The sequence below is a fragment of the Haliaeetus leucocephalus genome, unplaced genomic scaffold (genome assembly GCF_000737465.1).
Source record: "Haliaeetus leucocephalus isolate CR32 unplaced genomic scaffold, Haliaeetus_leucocephalus-4.0 Scaffold2, whole genome shotgun sequence".
NCBI classification, from domain to species: Eukaryota; Metazoa; Chordata; class Aves; order Accipitriformes; family Accipitridae; genus Haliaeetus; species Haliaeetus leucocephalus.
This window is the reverse complement of record NW_010972438.1, coordinates 15,012,181-15,036,010: the sequence shown is the minus strand read 5'-3', so window position 1 is coordinate 15,036,010 and position 23,830 is coordinate 15,012,181. Positions and strand designations below refer to the sequence as shown.

Sequence of the window (23,830 nt, the reverse complement as noted above, 5' to 3'; positions counted from 1 at the left end):
ATTTCAAACACAAAGTGTATAAAATCAAACACAACAGTAACATGCACTCATGACTAGTTCATAGCAACAGAAGGTATTACTTCCCTCTTCAGTAGTTCTGGTCTTCATTTGCCAAACACCAGTTTGTCAAAATACAAGGAATACAGAAACTACATAAAGCAACGTCAGAGTTGATAAGCCCCAAATACAATAACTTTTCTTCCATAATTTCTTATACTTGCTTTCAAATGTCATATAGTCCTGTTATGTATTTATTACAGATGTAAAGCTATATCTTTTTTATGAAAAAAATGAGAGCAGAAAAAGAAAACACTTAGATACTCTAAAGTATATTTCTAAAACTGTGAGTACTTTGACAATATCTTTTAAACAAATAAATGAGTTTTTCGTTACCTCTCTAAGATGCATGTTTTCCTTCTCCTTCTGATCTAAAATCACTTCTAAATGATTAACCTGAGATTCAGCCTCTGCCATCCTTCGGGTTCGCTCGTTGTCATCTTCCATTCCTTTAGATGGCAAGCCTTTACTTTGCAACATTTCCAGAAGCTTTTTTATTGATTCATCTCTGGCATTTAACGTTTGCTTTTGTGTTTCAATCCTAAGCTCCATTTCTTCTAGTGTTTTTCTCAACAGGAAGAGCTCTTTAGCTTGTCGATCATGTTCTGCTTGAAGTCTTCGAAAATTCTCCTCTGTGAGCTCAATGGTAAAATGCTCAGCCCCGCGGTTACCACTTTCTTGCTGGAGAAGATGGTTAAGGTCTCTCTGGGTTCTAAGCTCATCCTGAAGTGCCTGGATTGTCATTTGCAGATGCTGCAATACAGAAAAGAAATTAAAACCAAAAACAAAAACAACAAAAAAACCCACAATTTAGAATCTGAATGTAGGATTAGTCTTGGATTAAACTTTTGTTGTATGCTGTTACAAAAAATCATTAGAGTCAATGATGAAAGTATACCAAATGACCTTATAAAATAGCAAATGCATGGGACAATATTTGTAATGATATCTTTCAAGTGCTTCTAGAAAAAAAAAAGACAATAAACACACACACAAAATAGTGTCAGCTACAGATAAAATAAATAGCAAAGAAAGGCAAACCAACAAACCCAAACACTAGGCAGTAACACATCCATTTGTACAATCAATATGTACCTACAAAGCTGAAAGACTCAGTATTCCATGTTTTCTAAATTACTTCATAGACTAAAGGTAATTCTGTCCTTCATGGTGCTCAACAATACTGTTGTTTATAAAGTCCATCAAAGCACTCACTACAACTGAAGTGGGCTATGGGGAGGGGCTGAGTTGGGGCTGGTTGGTTTTTTCTTTTGGCAACTAAAGCTATGAACATGTTTAGTAAACAGGATTACTGTATCTCTAACAAGCAAACAAAAAACCACAATAAGCAATACTGAATTTTGAAAAATAAATTGACTGCAAATAGTGGACAAACCTTTGTTCTCCTGGCATCCAAAAACTGAACAGCATGGTAAATGAAAAAATGAAGCAAAATCAACATAAATAAAGGTCAGATGCAAGCAAAGCAGATTCAACAGAAAGAACTGAATTCAACAAAAAGTACCTTCAACTGAAAAAAATAATTGAGTTATACAGAAAGGCACCAACAACTTCACAGTACTCAGATATATAAATCTAAACTATAGACAGACTTTACTCAATAGATATGACAAAGAAAAATGTATTAGAAATAATCAATCCCACAATGAATAATAACATTCCTATTCTATCTTACTGTTCTTTTACACTTTAAGGTTTTTCAAAACACAGTAACTTGTCCTAAAATATTTGTACTACATCTGAGTACAGGGTTCTTTCTCTGTTCAAGTAGTAAATCTTGCACTCCTTATTCAACGCAAATCAAAATCAAAAAGGGTTTTGCCCTTGTTAAGGTTGGAACATAGATAATAATCCTAAAATACTATGGTTTACGATGTTCATTTCAGTTTGTATTTTTATCTATTTGTTTTTCTTCTGATTTTTCCCCTCTATTCACTGCCTACACAGCATACTGTATTTATAGAAATATGAATTCCTGAATAGTCGCACAGTCTGGACCAGAAGATATTTGATTGCAGAAATTAGGGGACTTAAATGCATGGCACCAGAGTTTTTTTGCATGAATGGATATTCTGCTACTCCACATTCTAAAAACAAAACAAAAAACCAAACACACACAAAAAAACCCAAACAAACAACAAAACATTATTTAATTTGATACTACCATCATGTTTAGCACAATTACATCTAAAGCTGTCAGTTTGTAACAATAATTTAAACTAAATGAAAAACGCAAAACCTTAAGAAAAGAACTTTTGAAAACACATCTTTTATCAGTTATTTCAAATGGAAAAAAGTATTACCAGTGGTAGAATTCTGTAGTTAAACACCTTGAATCTGTTCTATCATTAATAGCACTGTTTTAATCAATGTCCAAATCTTAATTCTCTTAATATTTGCATCTTATTAGGCACACACTCAGTTAAGAGCATACAAATGTAGGCTACTCATTTACAGCTCTGCTTTTATTTAATGGTAATTCTTAGCTTTTCTTTATCTCATAATCTCTTTAATTATTTATATAAACTTAAAAGCTCCTAATAAACTTAAAACTCCTCTAGATGTAGCAATTTTCCCACTTAAATCTACTAATATACTGAGTGTTTATGACCCTAAGGCTGACAGTTTTAGTACAGAAATTCAGTGCATAAATCCGAATCACATTTTCAAGTAGTATAGAAGTTATATTCAATGATTATCATGAATGAGTGAATTAAAGATCTAGGAAGGCAATGCCAAAGAGGAGCAGATGCTGCAAAGTAAACAGAATCAAAACCATTTCTTTTTAAATGCTTTTTCACTATGTTAAGTCATAGGAACATAATTTTTGTAGATTACCTTAACCAGCCAATGCACTAGTTTTGCAATGATTCCAAACTAAATGACATCTTGCATTAGAGAATACAGACTTACAGTATTCTCTAATCCTTTTTAGCTTTGTAACACTGAAAGTTAGAGGAGAAAAGATACTTGAAAATACCGAATGAAAAATAATATAGTTTTTACTAAATAGATTGCAAGTTTTCTTTATACAAGAAAGTATTATTTTTCTTCGCTAGCATTAGAGCATAAATATGGATTAAATCCTCATTTAAAAGTATTAAAAAGAAAAGGAAAAAGAAAACCAGAAACCACGTTCATATTACATTACATTCTTCAATATATGACTATTGAGATGGAAAAGGCAAGGCAGCAGGTGAAAGTAACATTTCACTTTTTCAAAAAAATAAATTCTCAGAAAAAAATGTGACAGACACCTCAAAGAATACATTGGAATATCTCCATTCTCATCTTTGAGAACATTTTAGCTTAGTTGATGATGACGCAAGCTACTTCAAAATTACACTCAATAGTTTGTTTCAGTGGCATGACTGATAAGGGATTTTTTTTTTTTTTTAGGTATTTAAGAACTCATAATACAAGTTTCTATCTTGAAGCTCAAGGAACAGGTTTTTCTCTGTTCAGGTTTTGTTGTTGTTACTGGTTGGGGGTTGGGGGGATAGCACTTAAATCCCAGCTTCTGACAGAAAGCAAGTGTGCATGAGACTCACAGCTTCCATTTACAAAAATACATTTTTATTCAAAGGCTTCAAAGGAAACCATGAGACTGTTGCAAATGTGACAAAAATTAAAACAACCACAATCAAATAAAGAATAAAATTTATATAAAATTTTTCATACAATCTTATAATTTAGCAAAACAGCTTCTTTTTTTATGACTTTGCACTTGGAATTATATAACTGACCTATCTGACACATCTTTACTTGTTTTTCTGGTGGATGAAAAGCTGGACATGAGCTGACAATGTGCGCTAGCAGCCCAGAGAGCCAACCATATCCCGGGATGCATCAAAAGAAGAGTGACCAGCAGGTCAAGCGTGGTGATTCTTGCCCCTCTACTCCGCTCTCATGAGGCCCTACCTGGAGTACTGCATCCAGCTCTAGAGCCCTCAGCACAGGAAAGACGTGGACCTGTTGGAGCAGGTCCAGAGGAGGGCCACAAAAACGATCAGAGGGCTGGAACACCTCTCCTATGAAGACAGGCTGAAAGAGTTGGGCTTATTCAGCCTGGAGAAGAAAAGGCTCCTCGGAGACCTTATTGCAGCCTTCAGTGCTTAAAGGGGGCTTATAAGAAAGATGGGGACAAACTTTTTAACAGGGCCTGTTGTGATAGGACAAGAGGTAATGGTTTTACATAAAAGAGGGTAGATTTAGATTAGCTATAAAGACGACATTTTTTACAATGAGGGTGGTGAAACACTGGAACAGGTTGCCCAGAGAGGTGGTAGATGCCCCATCCCTGCAAACTTTCCAGGTCAGGTTGGATGGGGCTCTGAGCAACCTGATATAGTTGAAGATGACCCTGCTCATTGCAGGGGGCTTGGACTAGCTGACCTTTAAAGATCCCTTCCAACCCAAACTATTCTATGATTCCTGTTATGGAAGGAAGCCTTGATTAGAGCTTATTGAAAATTTTCAGATTAAAATTATGGAAAAATAGATTTGTAACCATTTAAACTGTTCATAACTTTGCATCAAGCTTTGCAAACAGCAGCTCTCAAAATCTCAAAAGAATTCAAGGAATATTTTCTTTTTTGTTTTTCAAACTAGAAGTTAAGTCTTTTAAACTTTTTCATGCTATTTTTAATTTTAAGTAGTCTTTTTTTTTTTTTTTAATGGAGTTAGAATTTTTCTAAGTGACATACTTCCTTTTGATCAAACAAAATTTCACTCAACATTATACAAAGAAATTTCCCTTCTAGTTAATTTTCAAGTTGGTGTCCACATTAGCTATCAGCCAGAGCTTCAGTCGCAGGGCATTTATTTGAAGAATGATGCTCATATCTATATATTCTTCAAAAGAATGACTGACTGAACACACATAAAATTTACTTTGCATAAGCACAGTAAACTAAATCCTCTGCATTCCAAAATTATTTCACTACTAAGCAACAGCAATATTCAGCAACTACTAGTAGTCTAGAAATAGTCAAAAGAATTGTTTTCTCTGATCTGAATAATGATTTAAGATACACCCTCCTAATGTTAAATTAAACAATATTTATTACTTGATGCTAAAAGCTATTTACAGCAGTCTCTGTACACTAAATGACTATACAACCATAAGACTTCAGCTAAGCAAAGGGAAACTAATTTCCAAAATATTTAAAATGATGTAAGAAAAATAAAAGCAAACTTAATATACACGTTGCTAACATACAACCCTTCCGAATGGAAGCTGTAAAAGCCAAAACTGTTGGATCAATACACAAATAATTAGAAATCAGAACTCAAACATCAATTCTGGTTAAGATAGAACAGACAACTTCCTTTTCTGTCCCACAGCAACCTATGTATGCAATTCTTAGGTTCTACCCATGACCATGTTTGTCATTAAACACAACAGTAGTTGTGGCTGCTTCTCAGTAATTATGTTAAAACTAACAGCCTCAGCTGTGGCAGGCTACTGCTACTTTGACATAAAAGAATCCATTTTTGTACACCTTCAAGACTTAGAACTCTCTTTGAACACGATGGACTAGATTTAGACTTGTGGTGGCACAGATTTTTGTATCTGCAGCTAGCTAAGAAAAGGAAAGAACAAATGTTGTGAGGGTGGAAAGAAATTGTATAATTAATTGCAGTGGGGGAGGAATGTAGGAGTGCTGTGAATATCTGTCATGCTGCTGTCATCACACAGACATAGAACTTTATGGGATTTTAAAAAAAAAAGCAAGATCTATCATATATTTCATAATTTCTATTAAAAAAAAAAACAGTTGACCAGAAATATTTCCATACCAATTTCTTGGTAATAGATAAACAGTTTTGTTGGAACTTTTTCATTCCTTCTCTGTAGCCCAGTTCCAACAGGCAATCCATGGAACTGCATAGGAGTTTCCATTAATCCTTCTCTGAATTAACCATAATGCAGGTTTTCAAAATTTGCCCCCATAAATTGAAACAAAACTATGAAAGGAAGATGAATGAATGGCCCTCTCTGGATTCCAATTCACATTCTACCCAAGTTCCTCTGGTCTGTGCCAACTAGCTATTCCCAAAGGAATTGCCTGCAGACAACTGTCCTGCCACAGTATGCCTTGGGCCAGAGCACATAAGCACTTTCAGAGCATCCCAAAGCCTTAAATATACAGTGAACAGTGGATGAAAAGGAAATCAGAAGGAGACTCACTGATTTAGAATTGTTTGTCGACCTACAGAAGTTGGTACAGAACCTACACAGCTTCTCATACTTTGCACCATCACCCTGGCACCAAAACGAAGAACATGTTGAAGAATCCAGCCTACTGTTGTGTAAAAAATTACCTGCTACTAACATGGCAGGAAGTGACAAACCTTGTGTAAGGTCAAGAAAGAGAGAAATTATAGCTAGGGCTGCCTTGACTGGGAAAGCCAACCTGAAGAAAGTGGTCTTATGCTATCATCAAGTGATGGATATTGAATCATAGAATCATTCAGGTTGGAAAAGACCTTTAAGATCAAGTCCAACCATCAACCATGCCCACTACACCATGTCCTGAAGTACCTTGTCTACGGGCTTTTTGAATACCTCCAGGGATGGTGACGCAACCACTTCCCTGGGCAGCCTGTTCCAATACCTGACAAAATATACATCCATCCATATACAATTTACTAGTAGTTTTCTGTAATGTAGTGATAATCTAACAAGCCAGTTCCTCACATAGGAAGCACTCAAATTTGGGCACCAGAGCTGCTGAAGGATTCTGAGTATGTTCTTTGATAGTTTCTGTTCTAAATAATTCAGTACAGCACTATGACTAAAGGGGATGATGGCAAGAACGTCCAGTAGTATTTCTGTAGCCATCCAAGATGATTTGTTATTTTGGTGCTTTATCCAAAAAGAGCTATAGCTACTTTATTGGACTTGAGTGTTTTTTCCCCACCTAATGCCTCAACCCTCCCTCTCACCCTCCACTATCTTTTTATTGACTTCTAGTTCCTATCTCTCAAGGCTCCATTTTTAGCTCCTGATTCTCCTGTTTTTTTTCCCACTCCAAACACAAGGACAAAGCTTTGTCCTCTGGGACCCTCTTATCTGGTTTTACAACAATCGAGAAGTAACAACTACTCTGATAACAGTCTCTGTCTTAATGCCAGAACTTCCATATAATGCAATGGTCAAACAATCTGACAAAGTGAAATCCAACTGACAGCAAAACCCTGCAAGTTTAGAGGGAGTAATCAGAGTCCAGGAAAGACAGCAGGTCCAGGCAACAGACATCCACATACTGCAGGGTGGGAAGTGAGGCTGAATTTACATCAGGCAGCTGACAGTATGGGAATACAGAGGACCACATCAGGATGGATTCATGACAAAGACTTCCAGAGAAGCTGGAAATCAAGCAAAACTGAAGATTTCAATATACTCTTTCTTTTTTTTCCTTGTATTAATGCACATAAAAATGACAAAGGCTTTTGTCAGTCATTTATGATCTGTTACGGCCTTTGAAAAGGCATGGTCTAACACAGCATTTTTCTGAATTTATTCTTCAAACTATGGATGACTGTTTTAAGCAGTCTCTGCAGCTAACTTCTTGATGGTATGGGACACCTTAATAAGCAGTCTTGCATGATCACATTATATCTATGGTGCATGCAATGAAAGGAATAAAATGTGCTAAAATGCCCTGTGTCTTGGGACACAAATATAGAATTTACAGGGCTGGCTCAGTTGATACAGTCTAGTCTCTTTACAGTGGCAAATATATGATACAGAAGGCTGTGGGGAAAAAAAATCCTACTGTGTAACTGTACACTGTAGAAAGCTACAACTGAATACATCTGAACAAGTATAACAGCAAATTATACTATTGACTATACTCTCATTTTCTAAAATCTAGTTTCATTATTTATTCTATAATCTGCACTGCTCCATTTTCATTCTTCACTGTATGAAGCTCTACCATTGAAAGGTAACAAACTACTTAAAGCTTTCTTATGAACTACATTTAAACCAATTTGTATGTTAACTTTAGTTATACTACTGAAACAAGTATAAGCATTAGACTTGCAAATATTTATAACTAAACATTGTTAAGGACAAACATGCAATTGTTTACTGGGTTTCCTTATGTTTTCTTTCCTTATACTTTTAAATTTGGTGCCTTGTCAAATTATATAAAGCTTGCCCTTAATACCACGCTTTGCAAGTTAAATAAGGAATCTTGTCATGTACATTTAAATCTGAATTTCTTAATACATACATGTGGTGGGTTGACCTTGGCTAGGTACCAGGTGCCCACCAAGCAACTCTATCACTCCCCTCCACAGCAGGATGGGGGGGCAGGGGAAGAAAGTGGAAAAAAACCTCATGGGTCAAGATAAAGTCAGTTTAATAAAGCAAAAGCCACACGCAGAAGCAAAGGAAAACAGAAGATTTATTCTCTACTTCCTTTCATCAGGCCATGTCCAGCCACTTCCCAGGAAGTAAGGCTTCAGTACGCATAGTGGTTGCTCCAGAAGACAAATGTCATAATAACAAATGTCACCGGCTCCAACACCCTAATGGTCTACCTTGGGTTTCTACTGATGTTTTCTGCCAGAGGCTTCAGGTGAGACCATGCTCCCCAGCTGCAGTGTAGAGTCCATTTTGCACAGCTGGTCCTGTCTGGACAGGCCCAAGTGCTACCACGCAAGCTACTTCCTGTTTGACATGCTCAAAGGCTTGTTGTTGCTCAAGGCCCCACTCAAAATAGTTCTTTCAGGTTACTCGACGGAGAGGGCTCACAAGCTGACTATAACCTGATATATGGATCCTCCAGAATCCCACAGGGCCTAGGAAAGCTTGTGTTACCTTCTTGTTAGCTGATAGAGACATAGCTGCTACCTTGTTGACCACATCCATAAGCACATGACAGCATCCATCCTGCCATTTTATTCCTAAGAACTGAATCTCCTGTGTAGGTCCCTCAACCTTGTTCTTTATGATGATGAAACCAGCTTTCAGAAGAATCTGAATTACTCTTTTTCCCTTTTCAAACACTTCTCCTGCCTTGTTGCCCCACACAATTATGTCATCGATGTATTGTAGATGTTCAGGGGCATCACCCTTTTCCACCGCAGTTTGGATTAGTCCATGACAAATGGTAGGGCTGTGCTTCCACCCATGGGGCAGTCAATTCCAGATGCACTGGACACCTCTCCACATGAAAGCAAACTGTGCCCTGCACTCTGCTGCCAAAAGGAATTGAGAAAAACGCATTGGCAATGTCATTTGTAGCGTACCACTTGGCTGCCTTTCACTCCAGTTCATACTGGAGCTCTAACATATCCGGTACAGCAGCACTCAGTGGTGGCATCACTATGTTCAGGCCATGATAGTCTACTGCCAACCTCCATCAGACTTTTGCACTGGCCATATGGGACTACTAAAAGGTGAGTGAGTCTTGCTGATAACTCCTTGGCTCTCCAGTTGATGAACCAGCTCATGGATGGGAGCCAGTGGTCTTGGTTTGTGCAATATTTCCGCCAGTGCCCTGTCCTGGTAGCAACTGGCACCTGCTGTTCTTCAACTCACAGCAATCCCACAACAAAGGGATCTTCCGAGAGGCCAGGCAGGGTAGATACCTGTTTGATCTTCTCTGTGTTCACAGTGGCTACACCTCTGGGTCCTTGAAGTACCCTCTCCTGAGGTATTCTATGCCAAGGATACAAGGTGCTTCTGAGCTGGTCACAATGGAGTGCTTTTCCCACTCGTCCCCTGTTAAGCTCACCTCAGCTGATACAGACAATGCTTGGCATCCCTGTGTCACTCCAGAGATCCAGATGGGTTTTGTGCCCCTATACCCTGATGGCACCAGTGTACACTGTGCACCAGTGTCTGCTAAAGCCTTTTACTTCTGTGGGTCTGATGTGCCAGGCCATCAAATCCACACAGTCCAGTATACCCAGCCACCCCTTTCCTCCTCCTGGCCGAAGGCAGGGACTCTCTATTCCTATTCCTAGTCAGAGTATTCACTGTCTGACCCTTGCAGTGCCAGACCAGAAGTCCCCTCACAAGGATCAAAGGAGGTGATCTCAGTTCTTCTGTCTACAAGATCACTGATTGCCTTCTTGTGTCTCTACAGCAACTAAGCTGACAGCCTTCTTGGGTGGGCCCTTCTTAACAGCTGTCTTCCCTCTCCGTTCACATACACAGATTTCCAGCTTAAAGGTGGGTTCACCATTGCACTTCTTCACATGTCCTCCCCCTGGTCACACAGGAAGAACCAGAGGGTACCATGCTGCATAAGCCTGGGCCTCCTTTTCCCTCTGAGGCAGCAGTGGACTGATTTCTTGGGGCACCCCTGACAGCCAAGGCACTGGCCCATAGAGATGAAGGGGTACAGAGATTTTCTTCAAAGTTTTGGAGCCAAGACGACACTCTCTCCACAGTTGGTGTATCCATATCCGGCCAACACATTGCTGCCAAGCTGTTAGAATATGACACTGGAGCACTTTGAATCACCTTCCTCCACATGGCCAGCGTGCACAGGACATGCTCTGGATGTCTGGAGACCTCATTGTCTAGATTGCTGTAAAGAACTTCCAGCACAGCTAATTCTCGCAGGTACTGGATGCCTTCATCTGTGGTAGTCCACTTCCCTGGGGAGCTCACAAGATCTTCCTTGAATGGATATCTTGCCCTCACACTTGAGAGGAGCCGTCTCCAGGGACTGCAAATTGCTGCCTCTTTTCCTATTCCTCTCTCAATTCCCCAGTTTCTAGCAAGGGATCCCAGCTGTTGGACTTTCTTACCTTCCAGTTGCTGACTGTTGGCTTCATTATCCCAGCATCAGAGCAGCCAGGCAGCAATCTGCTCACCTGGCTTGCAGCTGTAATCTTTCCACACGTCTTGAAGTTCTTATGAGGTCAGGGACTTGGTAGTTTCTGCTTTCTGTCTGGATTCTCTCACTCCTTCCTCCAATTACTTTTGTCGAAGGATTGGTTTCTTGATCAAACCTTTCCTCTTCCTCCTCCCTTACTAACAGACCCACTGTTTTCTTTGTCCACTGTTTCTTTTTCACTACTGTGGCAATTACTCTAGTTGTTGTTTGGGTCCCTGCCTCAACCACAGTCCTCAGAGTACTGAACTGTGGCTCGATAGGCACAGGCCAGGCCCCAGTACAGTGCTAGAAGATGCTAGTTTTCATCGCTGTAGGCAAGGTACCCTTCTATCAGGTGGCACGTCAGTTTGCCAGGGTTGCTCTCCTGTTCAGGTGTAAAGTCCCAGGTCATGGGAGGTGATAACCACCCTAGGAACCAGGCCAAATCTTTCCACACACCCTGCCACCCAGGGACCAGTCACCTCAGGGCACATTTCAGTATCACCTCACACAAAAGTTGTCTTCTCTTACACCAGGATGCCACCAGATTCCACAAACCCCATAATACACTAACAGCATTAGTAGTATAAACAGCTCATGTAAGAGTGAACAAGGATCTCAGGAATCTGCATAAAACCATCCACATCAATTCCAGGTAGGAAGAAGATGTATTCCCTCATCCTCTCCATAAAATAGGTCCCCCAGTACAGTAAGGCCATCAATGCCCAGGCAAAGCACATAGCCACTATTTGTATTAACATGTTCCCAAGCAAAATAAAGAGATAAGCAGTGCAGCCAAATTCTGTGACCTGTACAGGAGTTTGCCGTTTAATAACTTCTAGAGCTATAGCTTAATGCAAACTTAATAAAAAACTGCCGTTGTCTCATGCCCCACATTGGGTACCAAAAAGGACAGTGGTGGGTGCCCAACAAGCTGCTTTATCACTCCCCTAAGCTTGCCCTTAATACCATGCTTTGCAAGTTAGAAAAGTAACCTTGTCATGTACATTTAAATCTTCATTTCTTAATACAGACATTATATTTAATCTGAACTATCAGACTTCATTACTATTCAGTCAGTTTCTCTGGGTCATCTCACACAAATATTTTGGTGAAAAACAACTAAGATTGGAAAGACAAAGTACTGCCTAAAAACTTGAGGTCATTGTACAAAAATGCATCTCCCTTTATACCTGAGGGGTAACTGTAGGCTAAAACATTTTAGTATTGCAAGTTTCATAGTAGTTTTGCACCTAATTCTTAAGGCACAACCTGTAAATATATTTCTTTCCCAATTCCGTGGTTTGCTGTGGGCTGAGAGGTGTCATTTTTCATTTATTTCCTTTGCTTTGCCATTTGCCCTAAGTAGGCCTGCTATCACAGATACAGTTTGTCATTCTGTCAAATAATATTTCTTCATAACAGATATTTACAGTACCACGAATCCATCTCTAAAGTACTGAAGTTAATTTCTTAATTTGGAGTATTTTGGGGTAGAAAAAACTAACTGAATGTCTGAAATATCTCTCCCTATAATCCTCTCCTCTCTTCCACTACATTTCTCCAGCATAGCCAATGCTTTCTGTGGTATGTGATCTCATTTCAGGTCTTTCAAATTCAGCTTGCCTCTAAAATGCAGTACTTCCATTTTTTTTTTTCTCTGAAGAAAGCTAGCTGAATACTATTTGTTGCATTATTTATTCAGTGGAGGATTTCTGATATATATGAACCAGCTTTAACCGAAGTCAGAACACAGTCTTACCTCTGTGAAGACACAGTACATTTTACCTCAGTCCACACTTACCAGAAGGAATTCAGTTATAGTGTACCTTGCATAAAATAGTCAGTATCTCAAAAGCAAAAATTCAGTACAACCTTTTTCATCAATACCTTTAACCTAGAAAATTTGAATTAACCTGTATGTTTTCTCCTATTGATAAATATCACTTTAATACTCATGGGCCAAATCTTGTAGCCTGTAATCAGGAGAACCAGAAGGCCAAGAGGAAGGTACTTTTAGAAACCTAGGAAGTCAAACAAAGCCTTGAGAGGAGTAATCTGCAAAGATACATGTTCACAAAAATGCCCACATAAAGTTCTTCAGTTACTAAAAAAAAAAAACCCAAACTTTATTAAAACATGCAAGTCAACAGTATCATAGCAAAATGCAAGGGTTTATATTTAGGTGATCATTACTGGTACTATTAAAAAACTTTTAAACAGTCCAATTATGCTGTTATGACAAGACTTTGGCCTCCTTCCCGCCCCACACTCCCCCCTTCCCTTCGGAAAAATGCTGCTATTATGTTTTTAGGGCTGAGCAATACCAGAATCACTACACGGTATTTTAGTTGACTGAAAATGACCTGATAACACAGATTTTGACCAATCTGAACACATCTGGAAGAATCTGTTTCAAGATTACTTATTACAACTTAACAGGAGGAAAAACAAAATACATTTTAAGAAGACCTGGAAATCAATGTTAGCTTAAGAAAAGCAGATTTCCCCCCCCCCCCAAAAAAAAAACCCCAAACAACAACAAAACTCTAACATTAGGCACCCACTTAAGAACAATGCAAGTTTTGGAAGTCCTGAACACTCAAAAGATAAATCTTAGGCATTCATGTTTAAAAACTATTCTGATCGGATAAAGTAACTATATACTGTAAGAAATCCTCCATCCTCTTATGCACTGCAGTTTCTCTGATACTATTTTCTTGCCAGGATAAATAATTTCCACTTTTTGGGGGGACTGAAGCACTTAAGGTTCTCTAAGGAATCTTTTAGGCCACTTGGGACCATAAACCTTTATCTTCCCTACACAAGATTTCTCACATGGCCTAGGCTCTACATAACCATTCCTTTCGATTTGTATTCTGACTGCCCATGGTTTACCAAAGATGAGCAGAATCTCAGTCCTACAGCTAATCCCAGGAGTAACTGCAGTCACGGAGCAGAATCCCCAGAGCTTCACATCATCACAGCAGAAGTCTAGGAAAGTGCAAAAGCACTCAAGACTTTTTGAAAAGAACAAAGAAAATTCCACCCCCCAACAAGCCCACCCCCAAACTCTACTGTTAATGAAGAGATACAAGATGAAAAGAAAAACAAAAAGAAAAAACCCACATCATTCCTAGCTGTCTTTTGCTCATAAAACAGTACATATCTATTTACCTCCTCAGCCTTTTTTCTAAAGGGAACAGTAAGTTTGCAATTCTGCTGATGTACTGTCTGGTACTTCTGGAAGCCCTTGTTTTTTGGGATTGCCTTCTCTGATGTTAAAACTTTCCTATCAAAAAAGATTTAACTCAACATCATAAATATACCTCTGAAGTAATAATCACTTGCTTTTAGAAGATAACAATTTGCAGTAAATTATCAAGTATTTTCAATATGTTCTATTTGGAGAAGATATTTGCAGACACACATAAAGCTCTTAAAACTTTGTGAAAAAAAACTTTCTTAAAACTCAATGAGCAAAGTGTTGTTTATTAACAAAATGTTGCACTGTATTTAGAACATTGAAATTTTGTTTCCATTCTATTTTAACCAAAAAATGGAGGAAATTCAGAAAAAAATAATTTCCTCCCTGATTTCTAGCAAGTTCAAGTTTCCATGAACAAAGATTTTTTTTTTCCCCAGCACAGTGATGTTTAATGTCAAGCTTTTTATCAAATAGCATTATCTTCCTCTTTTATTATGGTTATAATTAGTGGGTGTTTAATGCCCAGAACAGAAGTGCCATACCCAGAGTAAGTTATTAAATCACATGGAATTTAGCCAACACACTAAATTTTAGCACACTTATTATGAAACGTGCATATGGGTTCATTAATGATTATAAGTGGTCAGCACCTCTGCTTTACATCTTCTTAAGAGTCAAAAGAAACCTATTTTTTTCTACCAGAAAGTTCCAATGAGTGTGGCCTTAATGCTTTTAATTATGTCTGGTCTATTTCACATGTCTCATTCATCAAAGTCACTACTAAAATTATTCTTATTATCCTTTAAGGTAAGTTATTTCTAGTGTTTCCATTCTAACATTTTCACCTAAGAAAACAAGCAGTATACTTTTGTGGTATTTTACCACTTTGCAGTGCTAGGCATTAATCAGCTCTCACCTGCATGCCTTAGACTGCATGCATTGGGCTTATGCATTCTTAGAAAGGCCTTGAACCTGTTGCTTAACTAAAAAATTTCTTTTAGGTTGATCACTTGGTTTTTGAGCCATGCAAATACAATACTAAGTATTTTAGATTGCCAACAACTACAACAGCTTCCATTAAATCACTGCCTAAAGGAAAACGTTAAGTAACTTCCAACAAATTATTTGAGCAAAATTATACAAGTCTTAGAAAATAATTTTTTTGCAATATATAAACTGTACATTAAAGATGCAAAAAGACAATACTACATTACTATTCCACCACAAAAATGTCAAAGGAAAATGTTTAGAACATGAATGACAATCCAGAATATTGTTGAATTAAGATCATGTATAATTGAGCACGTTAATGGGAAATAACAAATTCAGCTCTGCAATAGAATTCCTATTTAAGGCTTCTGAAATGCTAACAGCCAAATAACTGAGACCGAGGGAGGAAACATTCACAGAATTTTAAAGGATATTTTTATTTCAAATATTTCTGGCTATCCTTTCTATAAGCAAAACCAAAAATTATTTACTTAGAATGATCTAACATCTTTCATGGTTATTAAAAAATTTTAATTCCTCAGAGCCTTAAGCCCAAGGTTTCTTTCCTTCCTTTGAGTAGCACTTCTCTAGTGCTGCAGTTGTCCCTGATGCTAGGGGTCAAATTCTAAACAGTACTAGGTCCTGAACATACTGGGATTTTGAATATCCCTGCAATAGCTCAGAACAGGGAACGTTCTGCACCATTTCAACTGTACCCTCCAATAATGAGTAGGAAGATCACTGGCTTTCACCTATGGATGACAGCGCTACTGCAAAAAACAATACTTCTGACTAACATTTAAGAAAAGCCATAAAACTCAATACTTCACAGAGCTTCCATGAGCATTTCCTATACTAAATATTGTACATACTGAAATTATAGTAATTCTGTATACTGTCAGTATACGATAGCTTCCATGAAATGCTATTAACTGCACTGTATCAGTTTATTACTTCTTACTCAGAAAAGATTAGCAGTAAAGAGATGGACTCCTCCAGGCACTGGAAAATATACTGCATAAGAAGGAGATACGAAGAGATTCCTTCCCGATGTCACTCTTGTCAAACCGATGAGCAAAGAAGCAGAGGTACAAATTGAACTGTCAATAAGAAAGGCTACTGACTATTCCCCAATCTTCAAACCTGCCAACATGTAACTAAAGTGTCTGAAAAATTGTTAAATTATTATTTATCTCATTCCCACCATAACTACAAGTTTTAAATTTTTTTTTATTCCATATAATCAGTTACAGATTTTTGTTATCAATACAGAAATTGATTAATCAAGTGTTGGGAGAGGGCAGGGGTGTGTTTTGGTTTTGTGGGTTTTTTTTAAAGAAAAAAATGCAGAACTACCATCACAGTGAAATCACATACTATATCCTCAATGGACCAGCAGCAGATTGAACACTCTCCTGTCAGATTCCAGCATAGATTACTGATCTACTAGAGTGCAATTTTCTTTCTCAGAAAAACTCCAAGGACTCCATAATTGTGTTTTTAAACAGTAGTAGAATGCCATAGGATCAACATTCTTCAATGCTGTTTTGGGGCTTGAGAAGAAATTAGGTTTAAGCAATGATCACAGTGGGCCCAGAAATGAAAGCCAAAAGCATATACTGGGAATATTTACTTAAAAAGCAAGATTGTATGTGAATGGCACTTGTCATAGGGAGCTGAGCTGTATTCCTGCTTCTGCGGTCATGTACAATTGAAATGCACCTGTTTGAAAATCTGGGAAATTTTATTTGCCTTCTTCCTGGTATATCCATGAGATTGTATTCAGTAACACCAGTTCAGTATGAACCATCGGGCAAACTTCAGGTAACGAAGAACAGGAAGTTAGAAACTCGTAGTTTCTGATTCCCAGCTTTAAAAAAAGCTTAATAAGCCAAAAAATATTTGGCAAGTAATTTCCTTTCTCTTATTGGACAGTAGAATATACTGTCCAGCTTGCTGATTCAGTCAAAATAATGGCATAGCAAAAATCTTGGATGTTAAAAAAGCCTATTTCTTTCTTATTTCTCAAAAACTGAGGTCTAGCTACATTAACAGATTTTTTTTTTCAGGCATCAAGTCAAGAAATTACTTACAAAAGGAGAGCGTTGAGAGTAAACAAGGTCACATTTCAAACACTGAAAAACCTGTGGTATTTGATCTTCATTTCCTCCCTTTATCTGCTTGATCTTTTGTTACAAAGTTTACAGGCTTTTGGCAGAAGGCTCACTATTACCTTGGAAAAAAAAAAAATAAAAATAATCCTTTTCCTAGAGAAACGTGTGAACTGGGCTCTCTTTTCCTGTTTTGCAGTCTGCCTCCACAGAAAGAAACATCCCACTACTTTCATTTAAAAAAAAAGAAAAGAAAATCTGAGGACAGGAATTTCTGTGGACATAGTACAGGTTCTGCTGAAGCTATCAAAGAAAAAAATGTATATAAAGGAAAACTATATAGGTGTCCAAATAGTGTTGCCAATAATAAGGTCATAAGAGACTGAAATAGAGATGGTTGCCATTGTCAGTAAGTAGTAATGGACAAAACACTGAATGATGTGAATTACGTTAGAAATATTAAAACAATTATTTCCATAATATACAGCATGTGTTTGTTTCTCAGGTGACCTTAATATGCCATATACTGTAAAAGTTAACATTTTGCATATCATATCTAAGAAACAATATGGGGAAATGTAACAGCCTGATATAGGTTGTTGATTTCTCAAAAAGAGATTCCAGCGATTATTTTACATTGTATTGAAAGACACAGAATAGGAAAGATAGGAGACTAGACAAAACCTCAGCACTGCATTGCAAACATACATGTTTCATTTACATGTGAAATGGGTGCTTGAAGTTTCTATACAGGAGATCTTCATTGACATGAGACAAATGCATAGCATCACTGAAAGCTGTGGGAGCGAGTCATCTTAACATTTTGTATGACCTTCTTATCCTCTCCACCTTTCAATTTTGAAACTTTCTAACTATATTCTTTTAATGCAATCACTAGAAAAATCATATGAATGTAAGTTATTCACATGACAATTTCAAGCACAGCTTTTACTAAGCCAGAAATAAAAAAACTGATAAATCAAGTTCCAATTTCAACCTCTCCATGCTATATTTTAATCAGGCACAATACATGAAAGAGCACTCATCAGCTTCCAATTTTTTTTCTCTACTAGGAATAGTACTGTGAGTTGATTAACCATAATACATAATCATTTCCCATTGAAACAATTTGAAAAGGAGCTTTAGAACTATGTGTTCTGACACAGTTAAGGAGAAAAAAAAAAAACCAACACACCAATATAGAGATTTCAGTGCTCTAATCAAAGCAGTGTTCAGACAGATCCAGAGAAAAATGATGCATTACAAAGCAAGATGACCATCTGGAAAGACATTTCATCCTGAGTTACTGAAGCGCAGACCAGCAGGAGAGAGAAATCATTAAGGAGGCAACATTTTGGGCTCAAAAGGTCTATGCAGTTCACAAAAATATACTTTCATAAGTTTGAAGATTTTGGTTTCACAATAAAGTTTGTTAAATCTATATTTCTTCTCATCAGATTTAATAGGAGTATCTTCTTGTTTACAGCCTAAATGCATCGAGTATATTTTCATTTAAAAAATCTGCAGTTATTATGTTTTCCCACAAGATGGCACTAAATCCATATCCTGCAGAAAATTATTAACAAGCACAAAACCACAAAGGAAAACTATGGTCACACATCTAAAATAAACAAACAAACTAACTTTATATAAGAATTAGAAGTTGTAAGTATGGAAAAATAAAATTAAAACCCTAAGCCAGGTCTTTTCTTAAAAGAGATAGCAATTTTCCCCTCATTCAACAACTGGGGGACACACACAGACACAGACAAGAACAAACACGCATATATACACACACAATATATGCTTTTATATACACTTACATATTCTTAATACATATTTAAATATACATGTCTGTACATATACATATATATATAAGTAAAATCCAAACATTTGTTCCTCAATGTATAATACTCAAAAGTATCTGTAGAAACTGAAAATCCACCCAAGTCAAACTGGATTGCCTTGCAAAAGGTAATCATTAAAAAGCAGACACGACACACAACTGAACTTAAAATCCAGTAGCAAAATGCTCTCTGATTTAGAGCGCCTCAAGTGCATAGCCAAGTATCCTCTCCAGAATTACTTAAATGAACAACAGGGGATCCATAAACTACAATACTGTTGAAATTTAAATCAAAGCATTAGTAGTCTGGAACTTTGCTTTAATTCTTAAGTTTAAAACCTTAACGCACAGGCTGACTTATCATCACTAATCAAAAACAGCTGCTATATTTCCCCAAAACTATGTATAAGGCTACAGTGGAAAAAAAGCATGTTGGGTTTTTTCCTCCCCACAGAAGTTTTGAAAAACTTACTAATCCCTGATTTACAGTTAGCACTTAACAACAAAACAAGTTAACCTTGGCTCTTTGTTCCAAATTCTGATACACAATCACAATATTTCTAAGCTAGAAATTATTTCATTCCCCTGGTTACACAAACACTGGTCAGACAACACCAAATACAATCACACTGTTTGCACTGCAAACACTAACAGTCAGATGCAATGTTTTGTACTTGCATGTTTAAATATGGGACAGCCTTCATTCCTAAGAAGCAATTACAAATATAGTACATACTATAGCTACATACATCAAAGAATGGTTAAATCTGTATATCTTCCTAATCACTGTTCAACTACACAAAATACATAATTGACTTTTAATTAAATAGTTAAGTATTTCAGATTTTAAGTACTACTGGCTTATATTCTTTAAACATGACTATAAAACCTGTTGTATATTTCTGTAGGAAAAAAATATATCAAACTAATGGCATGATTCTGAAACTAATCCACAAACAGCAAGAAATTCCTCAGCGAAGACCACAGATCCACTATTAAGCCACTATAGGGGAGAAACTGAATGCAGTTAAATATTTCATTTTAAATTACTTGAAGATTCCTTACAGCTATATTTCCCCCCCCACCCTTTTCTTCCCTGGTATGTTGGTAGATTCTTTTTCCCCCAAGCACATAGCATAATCTTAATTACTACAGTGCTGAAATAGCAGTATATCCATATGCTGGTCTACTGTTTAGTAGTGGTTCAAACTCATGAAGTGCCCAGAAGCCTCCAGGGAGCCTTTCGTTGCCAACTCCAATTAAACAAACAGGTACTAAGGGTCATTTGGGGCCAACTGCATTCCACAGTGCTGAATTTTAAGTTGTTAACACTATCTTCTTTTCTGCCAACAATCCAATAGTCTACTGTACCATACTTTTTCCTTATTTCTCAAACTGCTTTTAAGTAAGCATGCTGTAAGACTATTCCATTTTTACAGCTATTAAGAAAGAAAGGATTTATTAAAGCTCTGCAACCACTTTTCAACCACTGGACGCAAAACAATGATTAAGGCAAGAAAAGGTAAAGCAATTTCAGGATCTGGTCTGTGCTCTAAGCCTTATATTCACAAAAAAGCAACGCAAGCTCCACAAGCATACCACCACTATTGATTTCCTTTCAACCACCCCACATTGCAGATAAGAACACCACAAGATCTGTGGGGTGGGTAAGGCATTTTAGAGCCACCTTGGAGTGCAAAAGACTTATTAAGTTTTAATTGTGTCGTGGTTTAACCCCAGCCATCAACTAAGCACCACACAGCCACTTGCTCACTCCCCCCACAGTGGGATGGGCAAGAGAATCTGAAGAGTAAAAGTGAGAAAATTCATGTTTTGAGAAAAAGACAGTTTAATAAGTAAAGCAAAAGCCGCACATGCAAGCAAAACAAAACAAGGAGTTCATTCGCTACTTCCCATCAGCAGGCAGGTGTTCAGCCATCTCCAGGAAAGCAGGGCTCCATCATGCATAACGGTTACTTGGGAAGACAAATGCCATAGCTCCCCCCCTTCCTTCTTCTTCTCCTCGCTTTATATACTGGGCATGACATCATATGGTCTGGAATATCCCTTTCGTCAGCTGGGGTCAGCTGTCCCAGCTGCATCCCCTCCCAACTTCTAGTGCACCCCCAGCCTACTCACTGGTGGGGTCGGGTGAGGAACAGAAAAGGCCTTGACTGTTAAGCACTGCTCAGCAATAACTAAAACATCCCTGTATTATCAACTCTGTTTTCAGCACAGATCCAAAACATAGCCTCATACTAGCTTCTACGAAGAAAATTAACTCTATCCCAGCCAAAATCAGCACAAACTGCTAGGGTGTTTGTTTTTTTTTTCCCCAAATCACATGCTTACATATCTGTTGGCTATATAATGCAAACTCATTGCAGTTTAAGTACAGATTTGTGATCAGAATGAATATCCCCTTCAACACATCCTCCCTTAATCCCCTGTTTTTGCACTGTGTGACTAGAGAGGATTTGTTCTATGCTGTATAAAAGGAGATGAGAGTACAGAATCAATACTTATGTTGTCATCCAAAACACTCCATGCATCCTGCTCAGCTAATGTCAGCTTCTGTCAATAATTTAATAAAATGTATGGGCTCTTTCAACTTTAAGAAATTATGCAACCATACATCTTCCTACTTTTTAATTCATGCTTAGATGCATCTTTATAATGAGATCATTTTATCTTACTCTTGAACAGCACACAAGAGATGGAGAATATTAACCATATGAACTGAATTTACAGCTTTCTATTTTGCTTGAATCTACCTCTGATTCCTCCTCCCTTCTCTTCTGTAGCCCACATTTTCTCTAGATTTTCCTATACCTTTGCAACAAGTTCTCACTCATATCTGGTTTACTTTGCTCAACACATAATTTCCAATTGCAGCTTTCCTTTAACTCTAAAGTTTCCCAGACAATGTTGTATTTTCAGTAGAACTCATGCAGTAGCAAAATCTTTATCAAGAACATCTGTGTTACTGTGGGTAGGCGGGCTGTTACTTCCCCAAGTACACACAGAGACATGATAATTAGTAAAAATAAATATAAAATAAAACAAAAAAGAGCAGAATAAACTATTTTCCAACATGATGGAATGATTTAAAAACCCCTTATAGCCATATCTGCAGCACTTTAAATGTACAATAAATGTCAGCTACAATAGGCAAAACATACTGCATAACGCACTCCAGTGTGCCTAGGTCTTCCACAGTCTGACGGACAAAGCAACATATTATTCAGTATTTAAAGAAATATCACTACATCCACTTCACAAAAGCCCAAAGCAATGGCATGCACTGTCACTGCTTTGCAGTGAACCACTGTAGACACGTAACAATATCCCTGTTCGGGGAATTAAAACCATGCCTTTTTCAGAGTATAACCTTTAGAGAGAGAAATTCCACTGAGACCATCAGGTTGAACACAAAACATCAAGTAACAATTATAAACATCAGAGAAACACAATCTTCTTTGCTGTGCTACACATGCTTTTAACTTTACTTCTAAGATAAAAATAACTATATAAAAGTGAACTAAACTTTATGACTGAATGCAGCTTATCTACCACCTTTCATTAGAAGAACATTTGATTTAAACAGAAAGCTTCATGATCCTTTATTATGTTTCCTTTGTGGTGTTGCAAAGATTTTCAAGTTTTAATGTTTCTGCTATACCTGTGTTCAGAGACTGCGCTGTCAATCATTATTTAGCAAGACAGGTGTGCCCATACAAAATGTTTCTCAAGGAAAACAAATATTATTCTTCTTTTGAAGGATTACAGTGTTTCTGAGTTCTATTTCACAATGCTGATTATAATTTCTATCCTGACTTTCATACAAGACTGAAAAATAACACATTGCTGCAGTTAATCTCTCAGACTACTTAGGTTCAGTACTGCACTTCATTCATGTTCTTATATCACTTCAGAATAATTTATCTTACAATAATTATGTCAGACATCAGACTCCACACTAGAATTTCAGGAGAATTCTGGGGAAAAACATACTTTTTTCAGCACAGATTACTTACACTATAATCTGGTAAACTGAAGACACTATTGGAAATATAAATAAAAATAATCAAAGGTAAATTAATTTCTATATAAAGCTTTATGGGATATAAATTTCTATATAAAGGCTAAGAGACAAAGCTTCATTCTGTTCCTGCTCTGGCTGCTGCTTGTTGATCCTTAAGTGCAAAGCAGTTGGATATCTGCTGAAATCATGAGTGCTCCCCTCTCTACTCCCCCACCCCATAGCCTATATGACAATAAAAAAAAAAAATAAAAAAAAGAGCACTACCACTGAAGGAAGAGTGACAAGCAATATGATGCATTAGTTTTTTTCCCATATTCCAAACTAGTCTTTATAATGTCTTCTCTCAGCCCAGCTATCACTATCAGCAGTCCTTACTGGGCTCGCATCAAATCCAGAAAAGCTGATTCTAAGCCCTCCATTTGAAATTCCTTCTCTAATAAACAAGAAAATCACCACTCTACAAGGGGATATTTTCACACCACATTCCTAGTAACAGACATAGTATATTCCACTATTCTTGAACAGTTTTATATGCACTGATTGCACAGACAAATTAATATTTCAAACAGCCGCACTACTGCTGGAAGTAATAAAATGTTGAAATACAGTTCTCTAATTTAGGGCCATCTAACCACACTAAGAATTGGAAGAGGTCCTGCTCTGATACATTCTGATGCTGTACAGATGAGATCACCAGTAACAGCA

General features: G+C 37.3%; 1 protein-coding gene across 1 annotated transcript in view; it reads right to left on the bottom strand.

The window, feature by feature from the left end:
• The window catches only part of ERC2 (ELKS/RAB6-interacting/CAST family member 2), a 393,279-nt gene that overhangs the window by 315,377 nt on the left and 54,072 nt on the right, over positions 1-23,830 (bottom strand). The window contains exon 3 of the mRNA XM_010573681.1: positions 394-810. Within this exon, the coding sequence (XP_010571983.1) occupies positions 394-810 (417 nt within the window). The remainder of the gene's footprint in view (positions 1-393; positions 811-23,830) is intronic.